This window comes from Chiloscyllium punctatum, chromosome 19 (genome assembly GCF_047496795.1).
Source record: "Chiloscyllium punctatum isolate Juve2018m chromosome 19, sChiPun1.3, whole genome shotgun sequence".
Lineage (NCBI taxonomy): Eukaryota > Metazoa > Chordata > Chondrichthyes > Orectolobiformes > Hemiscylliidae > Chiloscyllium > Chiloscyllium punctatum.
Window position 1 is genome coordinate 76739559 of NC_092757.1, and position 23051 is coordinate 76762609.

The window sequence follows — 23051 nt, forward strand, 5'->3', positions numbered from 1 at the left end:
GGCTGATCAGCCTATAGCGGGAGATTGTCAGAAAGGCCGGGGCCTCCGGGCCTAAATGGGACAAATGCCCAAGTTTTTCTGATCAACAGGGCTATCGCCAGAGTGGGCTCCCTCTATCCCAGTTACGGAAGTCAGTCATGCACTTAGACAAAGTGGGAGGCAGAGGAGGAAGAAAGCATAATGAAGGCACACTAAGGGCAATGGTGCTGCATCATTTTAAATAATCTGTATCTTCTTTTGATATATTCTCAGTTGCACTGTTAAAGTGACCACAGTGCTAGAATATTCACTGTTGGACTTGGTTCAGTCACACCAGTGTGAAAAGTGTGCATCCTCTTTAAACATCCGAAAGATCTAAGAAGTTGCAGGGACCAAGCATTGCTCATCTCTGGCAGGCAGTAACCTCCCGGACTACGGATGGTCTTCAATTTCAGGAATACTTGAACCTGCAATCGGCAGAGAATGTGCTATAGCCTGACCTGCAAATATCAGGCCACACTTAAAGCCCAGCTTTTGAGTGATAGTACAGAATCAGTGATGCTTCATGTCTATGGAGGGGAAGATTCATTCTGTATATCAGCATTTTAAGGGGGTGCACTGTCAGTAAAGGCTGGGAAGTATACAGTGGGCAGGTCTCATGTCCACTCTGCCTCATTTGGCTAGACCACTGAATGAAGCACTGCCTCTTGCAGGTTCAACATTGCCCTAGAGGATAATAAAATAATTCAGGGCAACTGTGTGCACTCTGAACCTTTACCAACGATGGAAACATCAAAAGGGGATTCCTCAGGATTCCCATCAACCTGGTGATTATCAGAAGAGACCTCACCACACATCACTCAGACAGAGTAGGGATATGAGATCTAAGAGTTACCTTGCTTTAGTGCTATGTGATATTAGTGCTGTCTCATAGTTACATGACCATTAGGGGAAAAGCAGCAATGTGTCGATACTTTAAATTGGGATTACTCAAAGAAATCAGGCGAGTAATCACATCGGTAACAAAACATTTATTCAGTGACAGTAAAGCAAAATTAACAAGATCCACAAAAATAGAAAGTCAACATGTCCTGTGTGTTATGGTCCCAGCTAATGTTACTACTGCATAAGTCTGATCCCTTCCAGAATGAAACAGAGCTTGATAGATTGTATTTTGCTTTTAAATATGAAACTGAAAAATAAAGCACACAACTCTGCAGATTCATAGAATCCCTACAGTGTGGAAGCAGGCCATTCAGCCCATCAAGTCCACACCGACCCTCCGAAGAGTATCCCAGCCTGTAACCGTGCATTTCCCATGGCTAATCCACCTAGCCTGCACATCCCTGGACACTATAGGGCAACATAGTACGGCCAATCCACCCTAACCTGCACATCCTTGGGTAATATGGGGCAATTTTGCATGGCCAATCTACCCTAACCTGCACACCTTTGGACTGAGAGAGGAAATCCACATAGACACAGGGAGAATATGCAAATTCCACACAGACAGTTGCCCGAGGGTAGAATCGGACCCAGGTCCCTGGTGCTGTGAGACAGCAGCACTAACCACTGAGCCACTGTGCCGTCCCATTGGATTTTAACAACAGAACAGAAATCTACTGTGCAAAATAGAAATAACAAAACGATCCAAGCTAGTTACATATTTCATCCTCAGCAAACCTTTTCTCAACTAAGTTCGCCATTTTACCCATTTAACCTTTCCCCTTGAAATGCTTGCTCCTTCAATGCGTCATTATGGTTTGTCCCACATTCTCACCACGCATTCATGTTTGGAGGCGTATGCCTTGTCTGCCAGTAGCTAGCCCTGAATAGCCTGAGGGCCTTGGAAAGTGGTAGGAACCGATGAGTTCTCTCCCATTGTAACAGTCACTGGCAGCTCCCAGGATATCTGGTGCACCGCTCCAAAATTCAGCATCAATGGTCAGATATGATTTGGACATTAATGGAATGGAAACCTTTTCCATTCACAAACTCTCTAGGTTGGTGATAAGGTGCTCTCAAAAGAGGATGGATGCACTTGACAGTACCCTGCGTTTGAGAAATGCCAGTGATGCTGGCAAATCCCAGTTGCCTTGACTCTCACCGTCATGAACGAAGGGTAGAAAAAGGTGACTCTCAACAAAGTGGTCTCCAAGTTGCATTTCTGTGCCGAGGATTGTGAGATGCTTCACAGGTCCTCAGTTATGCTCCGAAACACAAAGTTTAAAACAAAAACAGCTAGCAAATCGGGGGGGGGGGGGGGGGGGTTTAAAGTGAGAGGGGACACATTTAAAAGGAACCTAAGGGACAACATTTTTACTCAGAGGATGGTGCATGTATGGAATGAGCTGCCAGAGGAAGTGCTGGAAGCTGGTACAATTACAACATTTAAAAGCCATCCAGATGGGTATATGAATAGGAAGGGTTTAAGAGGGGTTTGGGCCAAGTGCTGGCAAATGGGACTAGATTTATTTAGGATATCAGGTCAGCATGGACAGGTTGGAGTGAAGGGTTTGTTTCCGTGCTGTATATCTCTACTTAGACTTTTGCCATAGTGTCAGTGCAAAGCATGGGATTGATGCTGTAGCTGCAGTATAAACCAGGATTCTGGGGTTTTTGAAGATTTGCAAGGCTGCCTGGAAGAGATAGTTCTGCCTGGATTTTAACACCAGATGAAGTGCAGCTCCAGTAATGGTGTAGAATTGTTACTTTGTACTAATGTTAGCAAAGAAAGTAGAAGTCATAAGAAAGGCTTTGCCATGTAAATTTACGACAAATGTCTAGAAGGTAATTAAACATATTGTACCAATAGTGAACAACAACTAATTATTTTTAGCAGTTTTAAAAAACCAAAGATGGTTCTTTTCTGGTGCAGTAATTTAAAATAAAAACTTAAAGATATGTCCATCTAACCTGTTCCCATATTCCCAAAATGAATGAACTGAAATGTGATAATAGCTTATTATCTATAATGGGGGAAATATGACCAATATCAATGTACATACTGTTATTAATTAATATAATTTACTGAATTTTCAGAATTTTATTTGATAACAAATTCCCCATGTGAGTCTTTCAGGAAGGGAATCAATGGATTCCAAATCTTCTCAGTAGAAAGAGTAATGTGATCATGGAAATCAAACAGATCATTGCTGTAGTTGTATGTCACTAATGTGGTAATCCAGAGAAGAGAGCAGGGGTTGTTTAGCTCAGTTGGTTTTGCAGTGCAGAATAATACTTACAGCATGGGTTCAACTCCTGCACCCATTGAGGTCACCATGAATATCCCACCTTTTCAGCCTCATCCCCTCACCTGAGGCATGGCAACCCTCAGGTTAAACCATAATTGGTCATCTCTCTCTAATGAAAGAGGAGCCCTCTGGTTTGGGAGGGCTATGGTCAGACTTTACTCTTGCCTTTCTAAGTAAAAACAGTGACTGCAGATGCTGGAAACCAGATTCTGGAGTAGAGTGGTGCTGGAAAAGCACAGCAGTTCAGGCAGCATCCGAGGAGCAGGAAAATCCGACGTTTCGGGCAAAAGCCTGCTCCTCAGATGCTGCCTGAACTGCTGTGCTATTCCAGTATCACTCTACTCCAGAATCTTGCCTTTCTAATCCAGAGGCCCAGGTTAATGCTGTGGAGACCGTGGGTTTAAATCCTATGGCTGGTGGATTTTAAATGCTATTAGTAAAATTTGGAATAAAAAAAACTTCAGTCCTAACTATCGCAATCACATTATCAAATGCTGGAACCCCCATCAGGTTTACAATTGTCTTTTAAGGAAGGAGAGCACTTGTCCTTATTTAGTCTGGCCAATTTTATGACTCCAACACTGTGCTTAGTTCTTAACTGTCCAAGCAAGACACTCAGTTCTGGGACAGTTGTTTTGTTAGTGAAGCCCATTTCCCATCAAAGAATGAAAAATGTGGGAAAAGCTGTTGGGCATGGATCCATTCTGCTATTCCAACTATTCAGAAATTGCTTTCAATTACAAGAACATCTTTTGCATCATTATAAAATTAGCTGAAAGCCTCATATCAGGGAAACAACAGGTTTGGAAGGGTCTGGATCAATGAAACATTTCGCTTTGTAAATCCATCTGCTATTCCATAGTTAAATGTAAAATAATGTCAAATGAGACAGGAAGCAGTAAACATACCCAATAAACTGGTGTGTAATACTGGGGAGAGGAAAATTATTGAATGTGATTACTGCACATTCACTAAAAGCTTGCAATCAATATATGATCAGTAAATCTAGTCCAATAATATGGCATTAAACAATTGAGTAACCAAAGTTATTTCTGCATATCACTGCTGAGACAACAGTTATAATATTGTTCACATTCTTTTAGGCACCATTCTTTGTAATGATGTATTGATGGACAGGAGTAAATTCAGGAAAATCAAAGAAACTTGCAGAGCTAGTATTCAATAAGGACAAGATGATCAGTGATGTAGATACAAGTTGTTGACAGGCATAGCTGCTATAGACTCGATTTGACGCTGACTGATGGTACTGAATAGAAGCGCATGGGTTTAAAATTTTAAAATCCTGATTTTTTGGAAGAAACAATAGTGTAATTGTAATGTCACTGATCCAGTAATCCAGGGGGCCTGACTAATGCTCTGGGGAAATGAGTTAAAATCCCATCACGGCAGCTGGTGGAAATTACATTACAAAAAGCTAGATTCATTAACAGTGTCGTGAAGTCAGTCAGCATCAAATTGCTTGCTTAAGTTGACAGCAGCTTTAGCTTTCAGCATCTTGCCATCAAATGTTGTCAAAATAAAACATCTGGCTTCCTAATGTCCTCTAAGGAAAGAGATCTGCTGCTCTTATTTGGCCTAGGCTACATGTAACTCCAGACCCACATAATCATAACTGTCAGGGCAAGGCCAATGAGGGTAGAGCAATGAATGCTGGCCTTTTACACATGTGTATAGAATGAACTGCCAATGGAAGTGGTGGAAGCTGATCCAAATGCCTTTTAAATGTTGTAATTGTATGGGTATAGAATAGGAAGGGTTTGAAGGGATATGGGCCAAGTGCTGGCAAACGGGATTAGATTAGGTTAGGATATCTAGTTGGCATGGATAAGTTGAACCGAAGGGTCTGTTCTATGCTATACATCTCTATGTCTCTATGACCACCGTTCCCCCCCCCCACATCCCAGAAAAGAACAAAAGAAATTGAAATTAGATTTCTGTGAAAGCTGTTCTTCTACCAACACTGGTACTTATAGGGCAGACTATAAAGAGAAACGTTAATGCTGTCTCACTTAAATCTTCAAAAACATTGCCTGAGGTTTGGCCTGAAACTGGATTAGAATATTCCAGCTAGGTTTGAGATGGTTACTCGGATTATCAAAGACTGTAGAATATGTTTGTTTGTTTCTGTGTGATTGAGGTCAGGAGGTAGTGTTATCTATTGGTGGTTTGCATGAAGCTGAGAGGTAGAGTTGAAAAATCAATAATTTTGTTTGAATATTTTTGGTGATCTAGCAATATTTTAACCCACTTTCCTTCAGCAGTTTAATTTGCTCAGATGAATTAAAGATCAAGTAGACTGTACCTGTATTGTTAACATTATGGACATGGGTGATCAAATTGTAAATGTTCTTTCGGTAAGTTTGATGGCAGCAGGTAATTGATCACAGCGAAGGCAGTTTCACATTGGAAAAAGGAGATATTTGGGAGTGGTAGTGGGATACCATCACATTATGATTTGTCAATACAAAATGAACTCTGGTATAGATATTGGAGGCAAACTCCTTGTCATTTACCAGACATTACAATTGTAACATTGGTGTGAAGCAGTTTCCCTGAACGTCAACTTGGAAGATTTAGTAGAAATCCTGAGTTTTGCCCCAGTTTGATTCTAGTGAAGGGAGCATGTTCAGTTTGCTTGTCAATTCAGGCTCTAAGTATGGATTTATGCCGCAATTTTGTAGGAGTAGTGTAGATCAAAACCTCTTCATTCAGTTGACTGGACAGTTAATTTGAAGGTTGATGCCAACTGTGTGGGTTCAATTCCTGCACTAGCTGAGGTTACCGCGAAAGACTTGGAGAACGTAAGGACTACAGATGCTGGACGCCAGAGTCAATAGGTGTGAAGCTGGAAAAACACAGCGGATCAGACAGCATCTGAGTAGCAGGAAGGTCAACGTTTCAGGCCGAAACCTTTTGTGAGGTTTCAACCTAAAAAATTGACTTTCCCGCTCCTCAGATGTTGTCTGACTTGCTGTGCTTTTCCAGCTTCACATCTATTGACTTTGCCATGAAGGACTTCCCAACCTCTCCCCTCACCTAAGATGTGGTAACTCTCATGTTAAATCACCCCCAGTTGTCTCTCATTTATGAGAGCTGTCCTATGGTCTAGCAAGACCGTAATGAGTCTAGATTCGAGTGGTGCTCAACAAGCATAGCAGGTTAGGTCACAGTCGAGGAGCAGGGGGAAAAAAAAACAAAACAAAAAAAAAATAAAAAAAATCGAAATTTTGGGCAAAAGCCCTTCATCAGGAATGATGCAGGGAGCCTCCAGGGTGGAGAGATAAATGGGAGGGGGGTGGGGCTGGGGTGAAGGTAGCCAAGAGTACAATAGGTGGATGGAGGTAGGGATGAAGGTGATAGGTCGGAGAGAGGGTGGAACGGATAGGTGGGCAGGACGATTGGCCGGTAAGACAGATCATGAGGATGGTGCTGAGCTGACAGGTTGGAACTGGGGTAAGGTGGGGAGAGGGGAAATGAGGAAACTGGTGAAGTCCACATTGATGCCCTGGGGTTGAAGGGTCCCGAGGTGGAAGATGAGGTGTTCTTCCTCCAGGCGTCAGGTGGTGAGGGAGTGGCAGTGGAGGAGGCCCAGGACCTGCATGTCCTCGGCAGAGTGGGATGGGGAGTTGAAATGTTCAAACCCCTGGGTGGTGGGATTGATTGGTGTGGGTGTCCATAATGAACTCACTTCACTCGCACTTTTTGGTATAAATACAAATTTAGAACAAGATACAGGGAGAAGGACATTGTGGTTAATGTTGTTTTTCCAGATTACTGAGCTAGTTTGAGCCAGATCATCATGTATGTTAGCCTGATCATGTAAAAGCACAGGTAGTCCAGTGATCCTACAGAAATTATTGTTGTTGCTTAACAAACACGATTGGTGAAATGCAGCTGAAGCATTCAACAAAGTTCCTCCCAAGAACACCTTTCAAACCCACAGCCACTTCCATCTAGAAGGATGAGGGCAGCAGGGACATGGGAACACTGTCAGCTACAAGTTCCCTTCCAAGCCACTCACCATTCTGACTTGGAAATATATCGCTATTCCTTTAATGTTGTGGAGGCTGAAATCCTGAAACCCCCTCTCTGACAGTACTGGGTACAAGAGGACAACTCAGCGCCACCTTCTTGAGAATAAGTAGGGAGAGGCAATTAATGTTGGCCGAGTTAGCAAAGCCACCAGCGACTGAAAGAATTTTTTTTTTAAATCTCAAGATGTATCACAAATGTTACAAGTTGCAGAGTGTGTTCTGAATATAACTGGAAGAGACCATCATTTTGTGTAAGTTTTGTCATACTCAAGGTGTGATAAGATGCCAGTTTGTTGTTTGGTGTCCGTAAGTAATTTGTAAATTCAAAAAGTTGTTTGATTGTCTGCTTAGTCATAGATTGAGCACTGAGATTGAGTCAAATTCAACAAATAGCCCAGCTGCTCAAAAAAAGTCAGTAAGCTATTTCTAACCAGCCTTGTTTTGCATTCACCTTCTCACAGGTTTGGCAGATCCCAGATCATGTAGCACTCCGGTCTATAACAGACCCCATTGTTGTCTTGGAGGGGCACTCGAAGAGAGTTGGGATTATCACATGGCATCCAACTGCCCGGAACATTTTACTTAGTGCAGGTAATACCATCATTGTGGACTGTTTTGTTCAAGCTGTGACACATTAAAATCACCAGCGGACGGTGGAAGTGGCTGTTACCTTAAAGTTGTGGTGATCCATTCTTATTTGACACCTTCAAAAAGTGGGAAGTTTACAGCATTTGAAATTATCCAAGCCAGATATTTTTGTTCCTCCCCTTGCCTAGCAGATACTTTTTACATACTGCCTGTTGTCGCCCCATAAGGAGGAAATGAAGATTGCTTCATGTGGCTCATGCTGTATACAAAGAGCTTCTCCCAAGTTAATTCTATTTCCTAGGCAGTATTAACAATTGGGAAGTGGTTTTTCAAACCGAAGAAACCAATTTGCAATGAGAGTCCTTCAGTGCTGCAATTGTATGCCTGCTATCAGTCAGTAACTCAATGACAAGGACGCTGATATCGCAGTGGCCCATTACCAGCCCACACTGAATCATTGTACACAATTTTAATCCACATAAAAAAACAAAATCAGGCAGGTTTGGCTCAGACTTTGTTCAAATATTATCTGATTCCCTAGCTAGCCTTCCACTTCTGGTTTTAACAGAGTGGGTCCTGTTGAATAGACAGACAACTTGCTTGTCGGAGCTGGTTTGCCAATTTAATTCTTTTAAAACATTTACATGTTCAGCTCACTGGTCTATATTTATCTGCCTGTCTTCTTGTGCTTTTTTTAAAAAAAAGATAGTTGATGCGTTTATCAACTTTTTCAATACTTCTCCTGTTTCTAATTATTCAGTTAAAATGCTGGTATGGACATCATTAGTATCACGAGGTTGTCCTTGTCGTTTTTTTTTCCTTGTCTACCTTTAATCTTTTTTAGTGATCACTGTCAATGAAATATCTGCTTTCTTTCATATTTATCAATTCCTCACACCCCCATTGCACCATAGAAATGTTATTTGCAAGTTGCTTGTAAAGTTTAATGAGTGTTGGATGGTTAATTAAGGACAGAAACCAGCAAAGTGACTCATTGCAGCTGTTCAGTTAAGTAGATGCATCAATAGAGGAGGTAAGTGTCATTTCGGAGAACAGAAGAGTTGTCAATTCAAATGTGAATTTAGCAGCCCTGATTAATTCAGAGATACTGTCATTTATAAGGATATGTATTTCTCTGCATTTTGCCAGGAATTGTTACCATTTCTTTTGAAAATATTATAAACCCTCTGTTTTGAAGTGTCCTGTACTGAGGTAGAGAACATGCTGAGATGCAGTTGCTTGCATTCACATCTACAAGTACCAGACAGATACTCACTGTTTGCTTTTGGTGATCAGCAACGATTTTGAAAGACTTGCATTGGTGCTGATATATTCATTAAGCCATGTGATATATTGATATGAGCTCTGCGATGTTTGAATAATCATGTTTCAAAGTGTGAAGACATTGGAACTCTACCACGTTTAATTCCTGCTGGCTGCTTGTTCATGGTCCAGACTGCACCAGAATTGTCCCTAATGGATCTGTTATATACTGTATAATTCTCAGGTGCAGCTGTGGAATGCTCCTTACCAAAACACTTACACACATGCACTTCAATTCCTAGCTCTAATATATATTGACGTATATAAAATATGTAAATAACAATGCCAACATGGAGTATCTTTGCCTTTATTGGGACTATCCTTATGCAAGTTTGCTTCATGCTAGGCTAGCAAATGTAAACAATAACTCAATTAAAATTGTATTCTGTTTCCTAATGAGTAATTAATAGAGGAAAAGTAACAATTTTTTTCTACAACTTCTTCAAGTAAGTTGAGGTCACTTTTTTTTTGACCCACTGATCACCACCAATAAAACAGCGACGTAGCCCACTGAATATTTACAAGTAAAGCCCATTACAGGAAATGCAACCCAAAGGTGAGGGGCATGGTGGAGAGAGCAGGAAGGGTCTAAATCAAAATGGGGTTGGAGGGGGAAATAAGACATTGTATCCCCCGCAGTGCCCACCTCCATCTATAGGCACTGAGAGATCACAGTATTATGCAATCAAATTAACAATTACTTTCAATGGTCAACAATTATTATCTCCTCCATAGGTGAACTAACTTGCTAGACAAACTTAATCAATGAAATACGGTGATCTCCTGGAGGAAACAGCGTGGATCTTTATTAGGTCACCTGCTCAAAATGGCTTTGGGTTATAAAAATGAGAATTTTAGTGACAAACATGCGCTATAAACTGCGATCAAATTTCATAATGCAGCAAAGATGTAGCCCCCATAGTATTGTCAAATTTGCATAACGGTAACATAATTGGACTCCCAAAGGCATTGCCATAAAATGAGCCATCACCATGACAACATACAATGGCAAAACAAGAACCACTTGCATTCTTATATTACATAATAGTCACAGGACAGGAACAAGCCAATCAGCCCAACAGATCCCTGTGAATGTTTATACTCCTCCAAACCTCCTCCACCCTCTCCAGGTTTTTCTTCTGCACCTTTCTCCCTCTTGTTTTCCAGCTTCAGTTTAATTGCACTACACTGGTTGTCCCAATTACTCTCTCTGGATCCGAATTCTACATTCTAATCAGTCTAAACCTTCTATTCCTCGCTTCTAGTTCTAGTTTCCCCTTCACCACCTCTAGGTTATGAGCTTTTTCACAATTTTAATGGCTTCTGTCAGGCTACCCCTCAGTCCTTCTCACTTCTAAGGAGCTCCATCATGTTCAATCTGTCACATAGTGCCTTTAACGATCATCACAAGCTGTGTGACAGAAGTATAAAGAAGGCAATGAAATCCATGCCCAAACCAATGCAGGAAATATTCGAGAATTATAAATGTGATCAAAGAAGTGAGTTTTGAGAAAGGATCTTCAAGGAGAGCAACTTCTTACCTTATCCATAAAAGTTCTGTGAGTTTTTTTTATCCTCCTGAGCAGGTAAACCTGGTCCCTTTTTCACTGATTTGAAGCACAGTACATCTAACAATGGAGCACTCTGTTTGTGCAGGAGTGGGTCAGCTTTGTTGGCTAGAGTGTGGCACTGAGTGATGCTGATGGAGAGGGCTCATTCCCTATACTCCCTATATAAGGAAGTACATGGAGGCCCTGATTTGCACCACACCTTGTAGAGCGGTGCGCTTTAACCATTCATCTCTCTACAATGAGAGAGATGCCGATGCTCCTTTGTAGAATGTGGCTATAGTGATTGGGACCAGGTTGACCTCATTGATTACGAGGTAATTGATTGGGGTTGTTAACCTGAGCCAACCAAGAGAGATTCGTGCACTTTGTGTCCTTCACTGTGTCTCACACCTGCGCGCGCACACACACACACACTCACACACACCATGGGTGCTGGGGAAAAAATAAGCACTACCGCACTTAGGCGGAATAGAAAAAAAAAGAAAGAAAAAAGAAAAGAAGGGTACTAGAAAAAAAATAAACTTGAGTGCAAAGAAAGAAGAAAAAAATAATAAACTTGAGTGTATTTTGATTTAGTCCCTACCCTCCCCTTCACTGTTTTGATCACACAGCATTGCCCTTTGATGTGAAGGGCAGTGCTTGTCACTGGCCACTCGGGTGTTTTTCATATCTTCCTGGTGGTGGGAATTGAATAAAGATTCGTGCACTTTGTGTCTTTCACTGTGTCTCACACCTGCACACACACACCATGGGTGCTGGGGAAAAATAAGCACTACCGCAGTTAGGTGGTAGTGTGGGGGTGAAAAAAAAGAAAAAAAAAATAACCAAGAGAGATTCGTGCACTTTGTGTCCTTCACTGTGTTTCACACACACACACACCCATGAGTGCTGGGGAAAAAATAAGCACTACTGCAGTTAGGTGGTAGTGTGGGGGTTTTTAAAAAAATATATATAACCAAGAGAAAAAAAATATAACCAGAAGATTAGAATCTCCGCAGTTGAGGATTGACTTTGAGTTGGCTGGCCACGGCCACGTGCACTAGTGAATGGTGACTTGGTGATGGGATACCGACCTCTGTGCAGTTATTTCAGGGACTAATTACCTTTCTGTGCTCCCTCTGTACTGCATTGCATTGTCAACCTAAATTATATATTCATATCCTGGAGATGTTGAACCCTTAACCTTTCATTGCTCAGATGGGAATGTGTTATTGCTGGGAGGGGCTGACTCTCATTATTTATAGGAAAAGTGACTTAAAAATAATTTTCAAACTGGATTGTCATTTTGATTTGGGTGGAGGAGGCTAGTGAGAATCATTCTCACTGTATTAATAGCAATGATTGCTTTGTAAATTGATTATCAATAAAATTTACAGGATATGGTTGCAAAATAATTGCTTGTCTAAAACATCATTGAAAGGAGAAAAACCAAAACCCTTCCAAAATTTGTTACTCATTTTCTATGAAGAGACTTCTATCAACATTGATCTAAAGTCCCCGGTTTTATTCTGAAAGTACTGAGTAGGGAAATGTTAGTCATTCATTTAAGTTTCTACAATTCTACTTTTTAATGTGCAAAATATATGTCAAGCCTTTGGAAAGTGTGTTTCTTGAAAGCTGCATTAGAATTGAGAATGTGTTGGGTGACCTTATATTTTGGAACTATTGAAAACTGAATGGAAAACAGTGCAAATTCATTCAACTGACAAGAATTAAAGTTATAAAATTTCACGGCTTCTCTGCACCATTCACAAGACTATTTTAAAATCTGAAAAAAACAATTTAACCCTGTTCCTTAAAGTGTGATTAAATTGCAAATTTTACTGTAAACTATATAATTTTATTTTGAAAAATTAAAGAATGAATCCCAAATGCCTCTAGATGTTCCATGACAGCTGTGAGCAATATATTCCAAGAGACAAGTGAAGCGTAATCTGTGCTTTTGTAACACTATTACATAAATGGTGTCTGAATGAAGAAAATGAGAAAAATGCTACCACATGCACATATAATGCTCATGTACAGACCTGCCAGTTTACTCATGTTCATTAAAACCCTCCAGGATCAAATTCTTCCAAGTTGGCTAACAAATTTTCATCTCATTTTGCATATGCAGGAATGAGCAAACAAATAATTATTCTTAACATGACAGTCACTCCACATGTTAGGAGAACCTTCAGCAGCAGTATATATTGACCATAAGATTACAGAGGTCGTCCTGATCTCCTGCTGTCACTCCTGAAGGAATTGACTGCTTTCAGCTATTGGATTGGGCCATTCAACCCATTGATTTGGTTCTGCCATCCAACAGGACTGGGTTCAAGTCCCATTCATGCCATCATAACATATTCAAGCAGGTTGATTAACAACTGCACAACATCCCTTAGGTCACCCTTGAGTTCAATGTATTTTGTACACAAAGGTTAGCTTGATATTTTTAAAAATAATTTTTAAGCATATATATTTCTTGTGTGATTTTACTACAATCCACTTTGCCAATTGTAAGTACAAGAATAAAATGTGTCTCTTTAAAATGGGGTGCAGATTTCCCTCGAGTTCCCCATGTTGCTTCTGGGGGGTGAGCAGAAAAGGGAGGTGTGACAGGAAACTTCCCCTTTCCTTTGAACCCTAAATATTTCTCCAGTGGTGACATGACCACACTCATTAAAACTGAGCTAACAGTGGCAAAATGATATTCAGCAAGTTTCCCCATCATTTTATATATAACACCGGGTGTAATTACTAGACTTTGGTTCATTGTTGTTAAGATAGTGAAAGAAGCTTTAAAAATGTGAGAAGGGATCTTTGCTCCATTATCTGTAAATAAAACACACCTTCTGTCTCCACCCCCTCCAACCACCGCAACGTGTTGAAGCAGACCTTGTAACTTTCTCTCATCTGATCTAGTCCCTCCATTTCCACAATTCTAGTTTTCCCACTGTTTTATTCAATGTGAGGCAATGGAAATACTGCCAGTGGCCCAGTAACTCCATGTTATCGAATGGTAAGATCAATCAGGGCCATGATTGAAGGAGACAGGTGACAACAAAATGGTGAGCAACTTCTCAGAACTGCCATGATTTGCTCAACCTCTGCCCTGATTAACCATCCTTTTGTCTGTCTAACTTGCTTTCTCTCTCCCTGGGCTTCATCTCCCCTATCTACTTGCTCCTAGTTGCCTCCATCCCTGCCATCTATGTAAGTACCAATTCTGAATAAGGGTCACTGGACTCGAAACATTAACTCTACTTTCTCTCTCCACAGATGCTGCTAGACCCCAGTTTCTCTGGCAATTTCTGCTTTTGATCCAAATTAATGAAACCAGGCCACACAGTTTTGATCTGTGCTTTTATCTCGATATATAAAAATCTGGGAACTAGTTTATTCTGCTTGTCGGTTGGGGAAAAAGCAGCGTGTAACAGTTGCATCATACATTTCTGTAAGTCATGGGACCATAGAGTCATGGAGATGTCCAGCATGGAAACAGACCCTTCAGTCCAACCCATCCATGCCAACCAGATATCCCAACCCAATCTAGTGCCACCTGCCAGCACCCAGCCCATATCCCTCCAAACCCTTCCTCAAAGGAAAGTGTTCACATGTGGATGTTGACGAGGCTGTGTTCAGGTTTGTGTTTGGGATATTTTCCATGCTGGATTAGTGTGTCAGCATCTGCTTCTTCAGTTCCCCTATACTAACTGGGGCGAGATTTGCTGGCATTTAGGGCAATGCGTTTACTGCCACTAAAAATTTTTTATCCTTCAAGTACAAGACACGGTCAGAAAAAAAGGTAGACAGGGAATGAAGTACAGACCACTACAACAAACACTCCCTTGGGCTTCTCTAAAGCTCTGTCAGCTGTGTGAAAATGGGTTGACAACTATGATAAGAAGTAGAGCCAAGAGGAAGGGAGTGCTTTGCCAATGCCAATACTCAGGAGTAAGTGGCAGATGTATTCTGCCATAGACCTGATTTGGGTTGGAAACAGTGTCCTTTTCATAACACCTTTCATGATTGTGCTCCTTTGAGACCACTGCTGTTTGTGAGCTCCACCTGTTACACTCAGCAGCTGGCATCCAAACAGACTGAGACAAGGAGCTGCATGGGGTTTTTCTTTGCTCCCCTGACAGCTGCTGGGTCACATTAGACCGGATTTAAATCTAGGAAGAAATGTGCTTTGAGGAAATATATAAAAGTACCCCCAACTTTGCTATTCAAATCCTACCTTTACAACAGAATCCCTTTTACAGATTCAAATCTATGTTTAGTCTAGTTTTAGTGATAAACTGAACAATCTATCCAGCTAAGAATTGTTGTTAGACCTTTCAGAAGTAGTCACTTAAGTGACGAAGGAATCTAAAAGTTTAAAACTTTTCTGCAAAATTGCAGTTGATGCAATTGCAACCGTAAATTTTATATACAAATTTGTGTTAGCCAGAAATATTGAGGGATATGGCGAAAAAGCAGATGTTTGGAGTTAGATTAGATATCTGCAACAATCTCGTTGAATGGCAGAGTGTGCTCAAGGGCTGAGCTGCCTATTCATGTGTTTTTATATTTCTACTTGAGGGACAACGTTTTCACACAGAGAGTGGTGTGGTGTGTGGACGAAAAGAGCAGCCAGAGAAGTGGTAGAAGCAAGTACAGTTAAAACATTTAAAAGATATTTGGACAGGTATGTGGATAAGAAAGGTTCAGAGGGATATGGGCCAAACACAGGCAAATGGGACTCGTTCAGTTTAGGAAACCTGGTCAGCATGGCCAAGTTGGGTCAAACAGCCTGTTTCCATGCTGTATCACCCTACAACTTGAGACAAAATGCAGAAAAGCCGATACATTTGAAAACACTAACTAGGTTTGTCCACTTTTAAGATTGCATCTTTCTTCCTGCTGTGCACTTCATGTAAACTGAGTATTAGCTGAAACTGCAGGCAAATAGTCATAGCTATCTCTACTAGTGCCATCCATCGCCATGCAGTCAGTTGTTGAAGTAAAGTCTCACTATTCATCACTTCCTCTTTCATGAACTTCTTTATCCAAACAAAATCATGTACCCGATTGCCTGTTGTGCCTCAAACATTAACTTTTCCAAGTTTTTAAGTAATATGAATATATCACTATGTTAGCCAACAGAAGATGTCCAAAAGAAAGAAACAAAACTGCCAAAATGCAGTGAAAAAGAATGGATGCTGTCCTCCAGACAGAGCACCACCTAGTGTTCAGGGAATGGACTCTGCAGGCCCACTCTTTTTGGTGGGGAGAAATAGTCATCTAGGCAGTATGGCTGGAACTAACTTAATTGACTCCTGTTGATAAAAATGCTCATGTTTGCAATTTCGACAGGTGGTTTGGTTTTGCAGGAACATAAGCCTTGCAAATGGCAGGGTTATACTTATATCTGTATTGATAGTATGTTAATTATATTGTTAACGTAAACAGATGAAGGATGCTGTTTAGTTAAAGACCTTAAGCAATTAAAAAGCAAGACTGCTGGGACACAAGATGTCAGATAGGAAACAAGTATATGTAATGCTGGATTCTGTACATAACCCATATCAATATCACGAAAAGTAGTTCACCAGTTGGCTTAGGATTGGATTAACGCGCAAAGTTACAATACTGTGTGTATGTACATCCTGGGATTTGAAAGTGCTCCTTGACCACAGCTTATAAAATAATCAGCTGAAATACGATTCTAAGGAAAGTTATAGATGATTTCTCCTCTTTCCTGTCAGCCTTGCCTCCTTTAACTTGAGTTGGCATGTCAAATCATAATCAGTAACCATGGCACCAGACATGCCAAACTGGTCCTGATTTCTGTGCAAGTCAAATATACAGTTACTGTTAACTCCATCTGCCATTGTGTGAATTGAGACACATCTTTGTAAGTAGGGGAAGATTTCATCTGACGCACTCATACTGCACACTCGTAAATTACAGCCTAACCAAAGCAAAATATTGCGGATGCTGGAAATGTGAAATAAAAGAGAAAATACTGGAGGAGCTCAGCCAGTCTGGCAGCACCAGCAGTGGAAAAAAACAGAATTAATGTTTTGAGTCCGATGTGACTGTTTTGCAGAATGAATGGTATTTTAGTCTTTTGTTTTCACTTGCTTAACTTATATTTGAAATACTTTTCATCGATCACCTTCATGCATTTCCAAGTTTATTGCAGCTCTGTCAAATCGTATCAAGAATTTTACAATCATTGTGTATTGACTCTTACATTGAGTGCAGTTTCCCAACCATTATCTTAATAGCTACAGCTGTCTTCAACTGTATCTAATTCTCTGGCACATTTTGCTGCTGCTCTACAGCAAATCTATAGGCCCTGACTGTTTCTTGTAGCCAGTAACTGGGCTCCGATGTGCTTTTGAAACAAAGGGGACCAGGATGCAAATGGTGTTGCAGTACCTTTAAAAATTCCTGTTCTCTAAGGAATCAGTTTGCTTAAGGATTGAGAGGAGACAACAGTTGAAATTAACACACAAGCAATTTATTTTGTTTTAAAGATTTGGCGTTTCACAAGCTGAGTACTGATCCTTTACTCTACCTGGTTGTGTCTGTTGCAGGCAGTGATAATATGATCATTATTTGGAATGTGGGGACTGGGGAGCCCCTGATAACTCTCGATGACCTACACACTGACCTGATTTACAACGTCTGCTGGAACCGCAATGGCAGCCTCATCTGCACCACCTGCAAGGACAAGAAAGTGCGCGTCATTGATCCGAGGGAGCAGCGCATCGTTGCTGTAAGGTTTTCCACTGACTTGGGACATGCGGGTGTTGCATGGAATATGAAGTTCCAGTATTTGATTGCATCTATCGAGCCTTTACTCAAATCCATATTAAATGCCTCATTTGACAAGCCCACCAATGCTATAATGAACTGTGATGTCCTAATTGGAAAAGGCATTGTCATTATGGAGCAAAGGTCCTGCAGCCTTCAGATAACCACTTGAAGATAGTACAGAACATTGAACTAATACTGGGAAATTGCTTGATGCAATGACAAAACAGTAAAATGAAGGCAGATAAGACTTGAGAGATTGAACTGGCAGCTTTTGTCCCCAGTGGAGAGTGTCACATAAATCTCTATGTGAATCTTCAATCCAGCTGAATTATGCAAAGTAATTGGACGCTTGGAATGTAATAATATGTCAGAGCAATGGATTTGATTACTTTCTGTTTTAATCCTCATCTGAAAGATGCTGCTGAAGAGAAATGCTGATCAAGGGCTGTACAGCAGCCCACATGAGATCCAGGATCAATCCAATTTAGTATGATCATGTAAAACTCTCAGTCAGTATATTCAAGCAGTCCTGGGAAAAGGAGAGAAGTTTAAGTGCACTTTGAAGCTCTCACAGCCGTATGGGTCTGTTGAAGACCATGCTTTCCAATCTACAAGTTTCAGTTGAAGTCTGCTTTGCTATTGAGCAGATTGGAGATATCCAGTTACAAGCCAGGCTGCTGTACCTGTGGCTATGGTGTTGGTTAAGGGCCATTGAATAGTTCCTGCAAGCAGACCTGCAGATTTCTAGTCAAAAATGTTTTGATTTCTGATGTAGCGTGATGTGCATCCCATTGACATTCCTCAGAATTCAACAATTTGGCACCACCATTGCGATCATTATGTCACAGTCCAAAGATATGCAGGTTAGGTGAATTGGTCATGCTAAATTACCCGTAGAGTTAGGTGCATTAGTTAGGGGGAATGGATCTGGGTGGGTTGCTCTTCGGAGTGTCGGTGTGGAGTATTTGGGCCGAAGGGCCTGCTTCCACTCTGTAGGGAATCTAATCTAATTATGATGAGGCTGATCTCCATTTTCTTGGTGGTGGGTATTGATAGCAGATTAAATGGCATGCATTATTTAAGTTTTAAATTTTAATGTTTACGAAGAAATCTGGAGGGAGTGGAGCTAAGCTATTTATATTTCTGGCATTGGAAGAAAAGCCTGCATTAACTTAATGACTTGCCTTGCCCTCAGCACATTCCGAAACACTTCCAAAGCAAGTCAAACATTTGAAATGCAGTCACTATTGATCAGGAGGCACAAATGGCACTTTATGTGCCAAAAGATGTTGGTTGAGGTATTAAAGGACAATTGCCATAGGAGTATTCTATATTCTTCCTTGAACAGTGCCAGGGAGGATGGGATTGAGAAACAGATCAACTATGATCAAATGGCAGAGCAGACTCAATGCCTCGAATGGCCTAAGTCTGTCCTGTCTTTTCTGGCCTAGGCAGATCCTTTAGATTCACATGGGCAGATGAAAGGACTTACTTTAGAATTTCATCCATTTGACAATGCAACACTCCCCAATGTTATGAATGAGATAACGAGAATCCAGAGAAAGTACATTCCTGTTAGGGTGAAAGGAAAGGCTGGTAGGTATAGGGAATGCTGGATGACTAAAGAAATTGAGGGTTTGGTTTAGAGAAAAAAAGGAAGCATATGTAAAATATAGACAGGATAGATTGACTGAATCCTTAGAAGAGTATAAAGGCAGTAGGAGTGTACTTAAGAGGGAAATCAGGAGGGCAAAAAGGGGACAAGAGATAGCTTTGGCAATAGAATTAAGGAGAATCCAAAGGGTTTTTACAAATACATTAAGGACAAAAGCGTAACTAGGGGGAGAATAGGCCCCTCAAAGATCAGCAAGGTGGCCTTTGTGTAGTGTTGCAGAAAATGGGGGAGATACTAAATGAGTGTTTTGCATCAGTATCTACTGTGGAAAAGAATATGGAAGATATAGAATGTAGGGAAATAGATGGTGACACCTTGCAAAATGTCTATATTACAGAGGAGGAAGTGCTGGATATCTTGAAATGTATAAAGGTGGATAAGTCCCCAGCACCTGATCAGGTGTACCCTAAAACTCTGTGGGGAGCTAGAGAAATGATTGCTGGGCCTCTTTCTGACATATTTGTATCATCGATAGTCACAGGTGAGGTGCTAGAAGACTGGAGGTTGCCTAACGTGGCGCTAATCTTTAAGAAGGGTGGTAAGGACAAGCCAGGGAACTATAGACCAATGAGACTGACAGCAGTCGTGGGCAGGTTGTTGGAGGGAATCCTGAGGGACAGGATGTATATGTATTTGGAAAGGCAAGGATTGATTTGGGATAGTCAACATGGCTTTGCACGTGGGAAATCATGTCTCACAAACTTGATTGAGCTTTTTGAAGAAGTAATGAAAAGGATTGATGAGGGCAGAACAGTGGACATAATCTATATGTACTTCAGTAAGGCGTTCGAGAAGGTTCCCCATGGGAGACTGGTTACCAAGGTTAAATCTCATGGAATACAAGGAGGACTAGCCATTTGGATACAGAACTGGCTCAAAGGTAGAAGAGGATTGACGAGGGCAGAGTGGTAGATGTGATCTATGTGAACTTCAGTAAGGTGTTCGACAAGGTTCCCCATGGGAGACTAGTGAGCAAAGTTAGATCTCACGGAATACAGGGAGATTGTTTGATACAGAACTGGCTCAAAGGTAAAAGACAGAGGGTGGTGGTGGAAGGTTGTTTTTCAGACTGGAGGCCTGTGACCAGTGGAGTGCCACAAGGATTGGTGCTGGGCCCTCTACTTTTTGTCATTTACATAAATAATTTGGATGTGAGCATAAGAGGTACAGTTAGTAAGTTTGCAGATGAAACCAAAATTGGAGGTGTAGTGGACAGCAAAGAAGGTTACCTCAGATTATAACAGGATCTTGACCAGAAGGGCTAATGGGCTGAGAAGTGGCAGATTGAGCTTAATTCAGATAAATGCGAGGTACTGCATTTCAGGAAAGTAAATCTTAGCAGGACTAATACACTTAATGGTAAGGTCCTAGGGAATGTTGCTGAACAAAGAGACCTTGGAGTTCAGGTTCATAACTCCTTGAAAGTGAAGTTGCAGGTGGATAGGATAGTGAAGAAGGCGTTTGGTATGCTTTCTTTTATAGGTCAGAGTATTGAGTACAGGGGTTGGGAGGTCATGTACAGGACATTGGTTAGGACACTGTTGGAATATTGCATGCAATTCTGGTCTCCTTCCTATCGAAAAGATGTGAAACTTGAAAGGGTTCAGAAAAGATTTGCAAGGATGTTGCCAGGGTTGGAGGATTTGAGCTCCAGGGAGAGGCTGAACAGGCTGGGGCTGTTTTCCACAGACCGTCTGAATTTGAGCGGTGACCTTACAGATGTTTACAAAATCATGAGGGGCATCGATAGGATAAATAGACAAAGTCTTTTCCCTGGGGTGGGGGAGTCCAGAACTAGAGGGCATAGATTTAGGGGGATAGGGGAAAGATATAAAAGAGACTTAAGGAGCAACGTTTTCACGCAGAGGGTGGTACTTGTATGGAATGAGCTGCCAGAGGAAGTGGTGGAGGCTGGTACAATTGCAACATTTAAAAGGCATTTGGATGGGTATATGAATAGGAAAGGTTTGGAGGGACATCGGCCGGGTGCTGGCAGGTGAGACTAAATTGGATTGGGATATCTGGTCGGCATGGATGAGATGGACCGAAGGATCTGTTTCCATGCTGTACATCTCTATGACTCTATTTCAAACCAAGTTGAATGTTCAAGTTGTAGAGCAGGGCTTGAAGCCTCAACTGTCTGACCTGGAGTTTTGAGCATTAAACAAGCTGACACTTGAGAGGGAGAAAAGACAACTAAGACACTGAGAAACCACATGTGCAACAGCCCTTCATTCAGTGATGATGCTCTTAGATAATATCAAATACTGGCATTTCATTGTTTGAGTACATGATGAGCTACTAATGAGGTAACATAGAGTGTTTGCATGGGTGAACATTTACAGTTTGAGGCACAAATGCTCACATCTAAATATAATATTTGGAATTAAAATGTGATTCTTTTATAACATTAGTTCAGAAGCTGATCATTTTTTTCCAGGTGGTACAGATTAGTTTAATCATTTGTAAAATATCAGAAAAGCACTTGATTAAGAACTCTTCTGGATTCTCAGGGCAGTGACATTGGTGGTGTATCATCGTTGGCCTCTGGTATTTTCTGTGAGATTGTGGATTCTCATGAACAGAATGTGTTGGTGATGTTGTCACACGTTGTGACTGGAAGTATTCTTACCATCCACCCCCTGTTATATTTGGAATCTAAGAAAAGAGGAGGACTGTATTACTCTTAAACATTTACAGGCGATATATTTTCCTTTGAGTTGGTGAGCAAATATAATCAGGCATGGAGTCAGGTACTCAGCTGAGGGTATGGGGCACACCCTGCGTGGACCTACACATTTGGATTTTTATCCTCAAAGCTTCCATTCATGCCGTTCTGAATACTAGTGATAAAAGTTATCTTTTGAGATGGTGCCAATTTTCAGTAATTAGCTCACTAGTGAAAATGAAATCATTATTTTGCCAAGAATTTTGCTAGTTCCGTATAATTTACACCCTGAGAAAGGTTGTGCATTTGAAGATTAAAGATGAGACATATTCCTGACATAACACTAAATTGCAGAGTTTGTAGTTGGATTTAAGGGAGAAAGGAGTTGAAGGATAATGATAAGATGAAAGAAAATAGAGTGGGTGGGGGGGAGACATATGGCATCGGCAAGTTAGGCTGAATGGACTATTTATATATTGTAAGTAAATTCTATGGCTATGCAAAACATTGGTTCGGCCACTTTTGGAATACTGCATTCAGTTCTGATCTCCCTGCTATAGGAAAGATGTCGCTAAACTTGAAATGGTGCAGAAAAGATTAACAAGGATGTTGCTGGGATTGGAGGCTTTGAGCAACAGGGAGAGGCTGAATAGGCTGGGGCTATTTCACCTGGAGCGTCAGAGGCTGAGGAACCTTTCAGAGATTGATAAAGTCAAGAGGAGCACAGATAACATGAATAGCCAAGGTCTTTCCTTCCCGAGATAGGGGAGTTCAAAACTAGAGGGCATAGGCTTAAGGTGAGGGAGGAAAGATTTAAGAGGGGCCTGACAGGTAACTTTTCCACGCAAGAATGGAATGCGCTGCTAGAGGAGGTTGTGGAGACTGGTACAATTATAATATTTAAAAGGCACCTGGATGGGTATATGAGTAGGAAAGATTTAGACAGATACGGGCCAAAAGCTGCAAACAGGATTGGATTAATTTAGGATATCTGGTTGGCATGGAGGAATTGCACTGATGGGTCTGTTTCCCTGCTGTGTATCTTTATAACTCTATGTGATGCCTTAAAATGCTTTTCACCTCATTCTTGCCTCTGTTGTTGTATAAAAACAAAATGCAGCAACAAATTTGTACACTGCAAAC

At 41.1% G+C, this 23051-nt stretch overlaps 1 protein-coding gene across 4 annotated transcripts in view; it reads left to right on the top strand.

Moving 5' to 3' along the window:
* LOC140491492 (coronin-6-like) overlaps positions 1-23051 on the top strand; it is a 253791-nt gene that overhangs the window by 201344 nt on the left and 29396 nt on the right. For all 4 annotated transcript variants that reach the window (XM_072589739.1, XM_072589740.1, XM_072589736.1 and 1 more), the window contains 2 exons: positions 7750-7879; positions 17343-17524. In XM_072589739.1, the coding sequence (XP_072445840.1) occupies positions 7750-7879; positions 17343-17524 (312 nt within the window). The remainder of the gene's footprint in view (positions 1-7749; positions 7880-17342; positions 17525-23051) is intronic.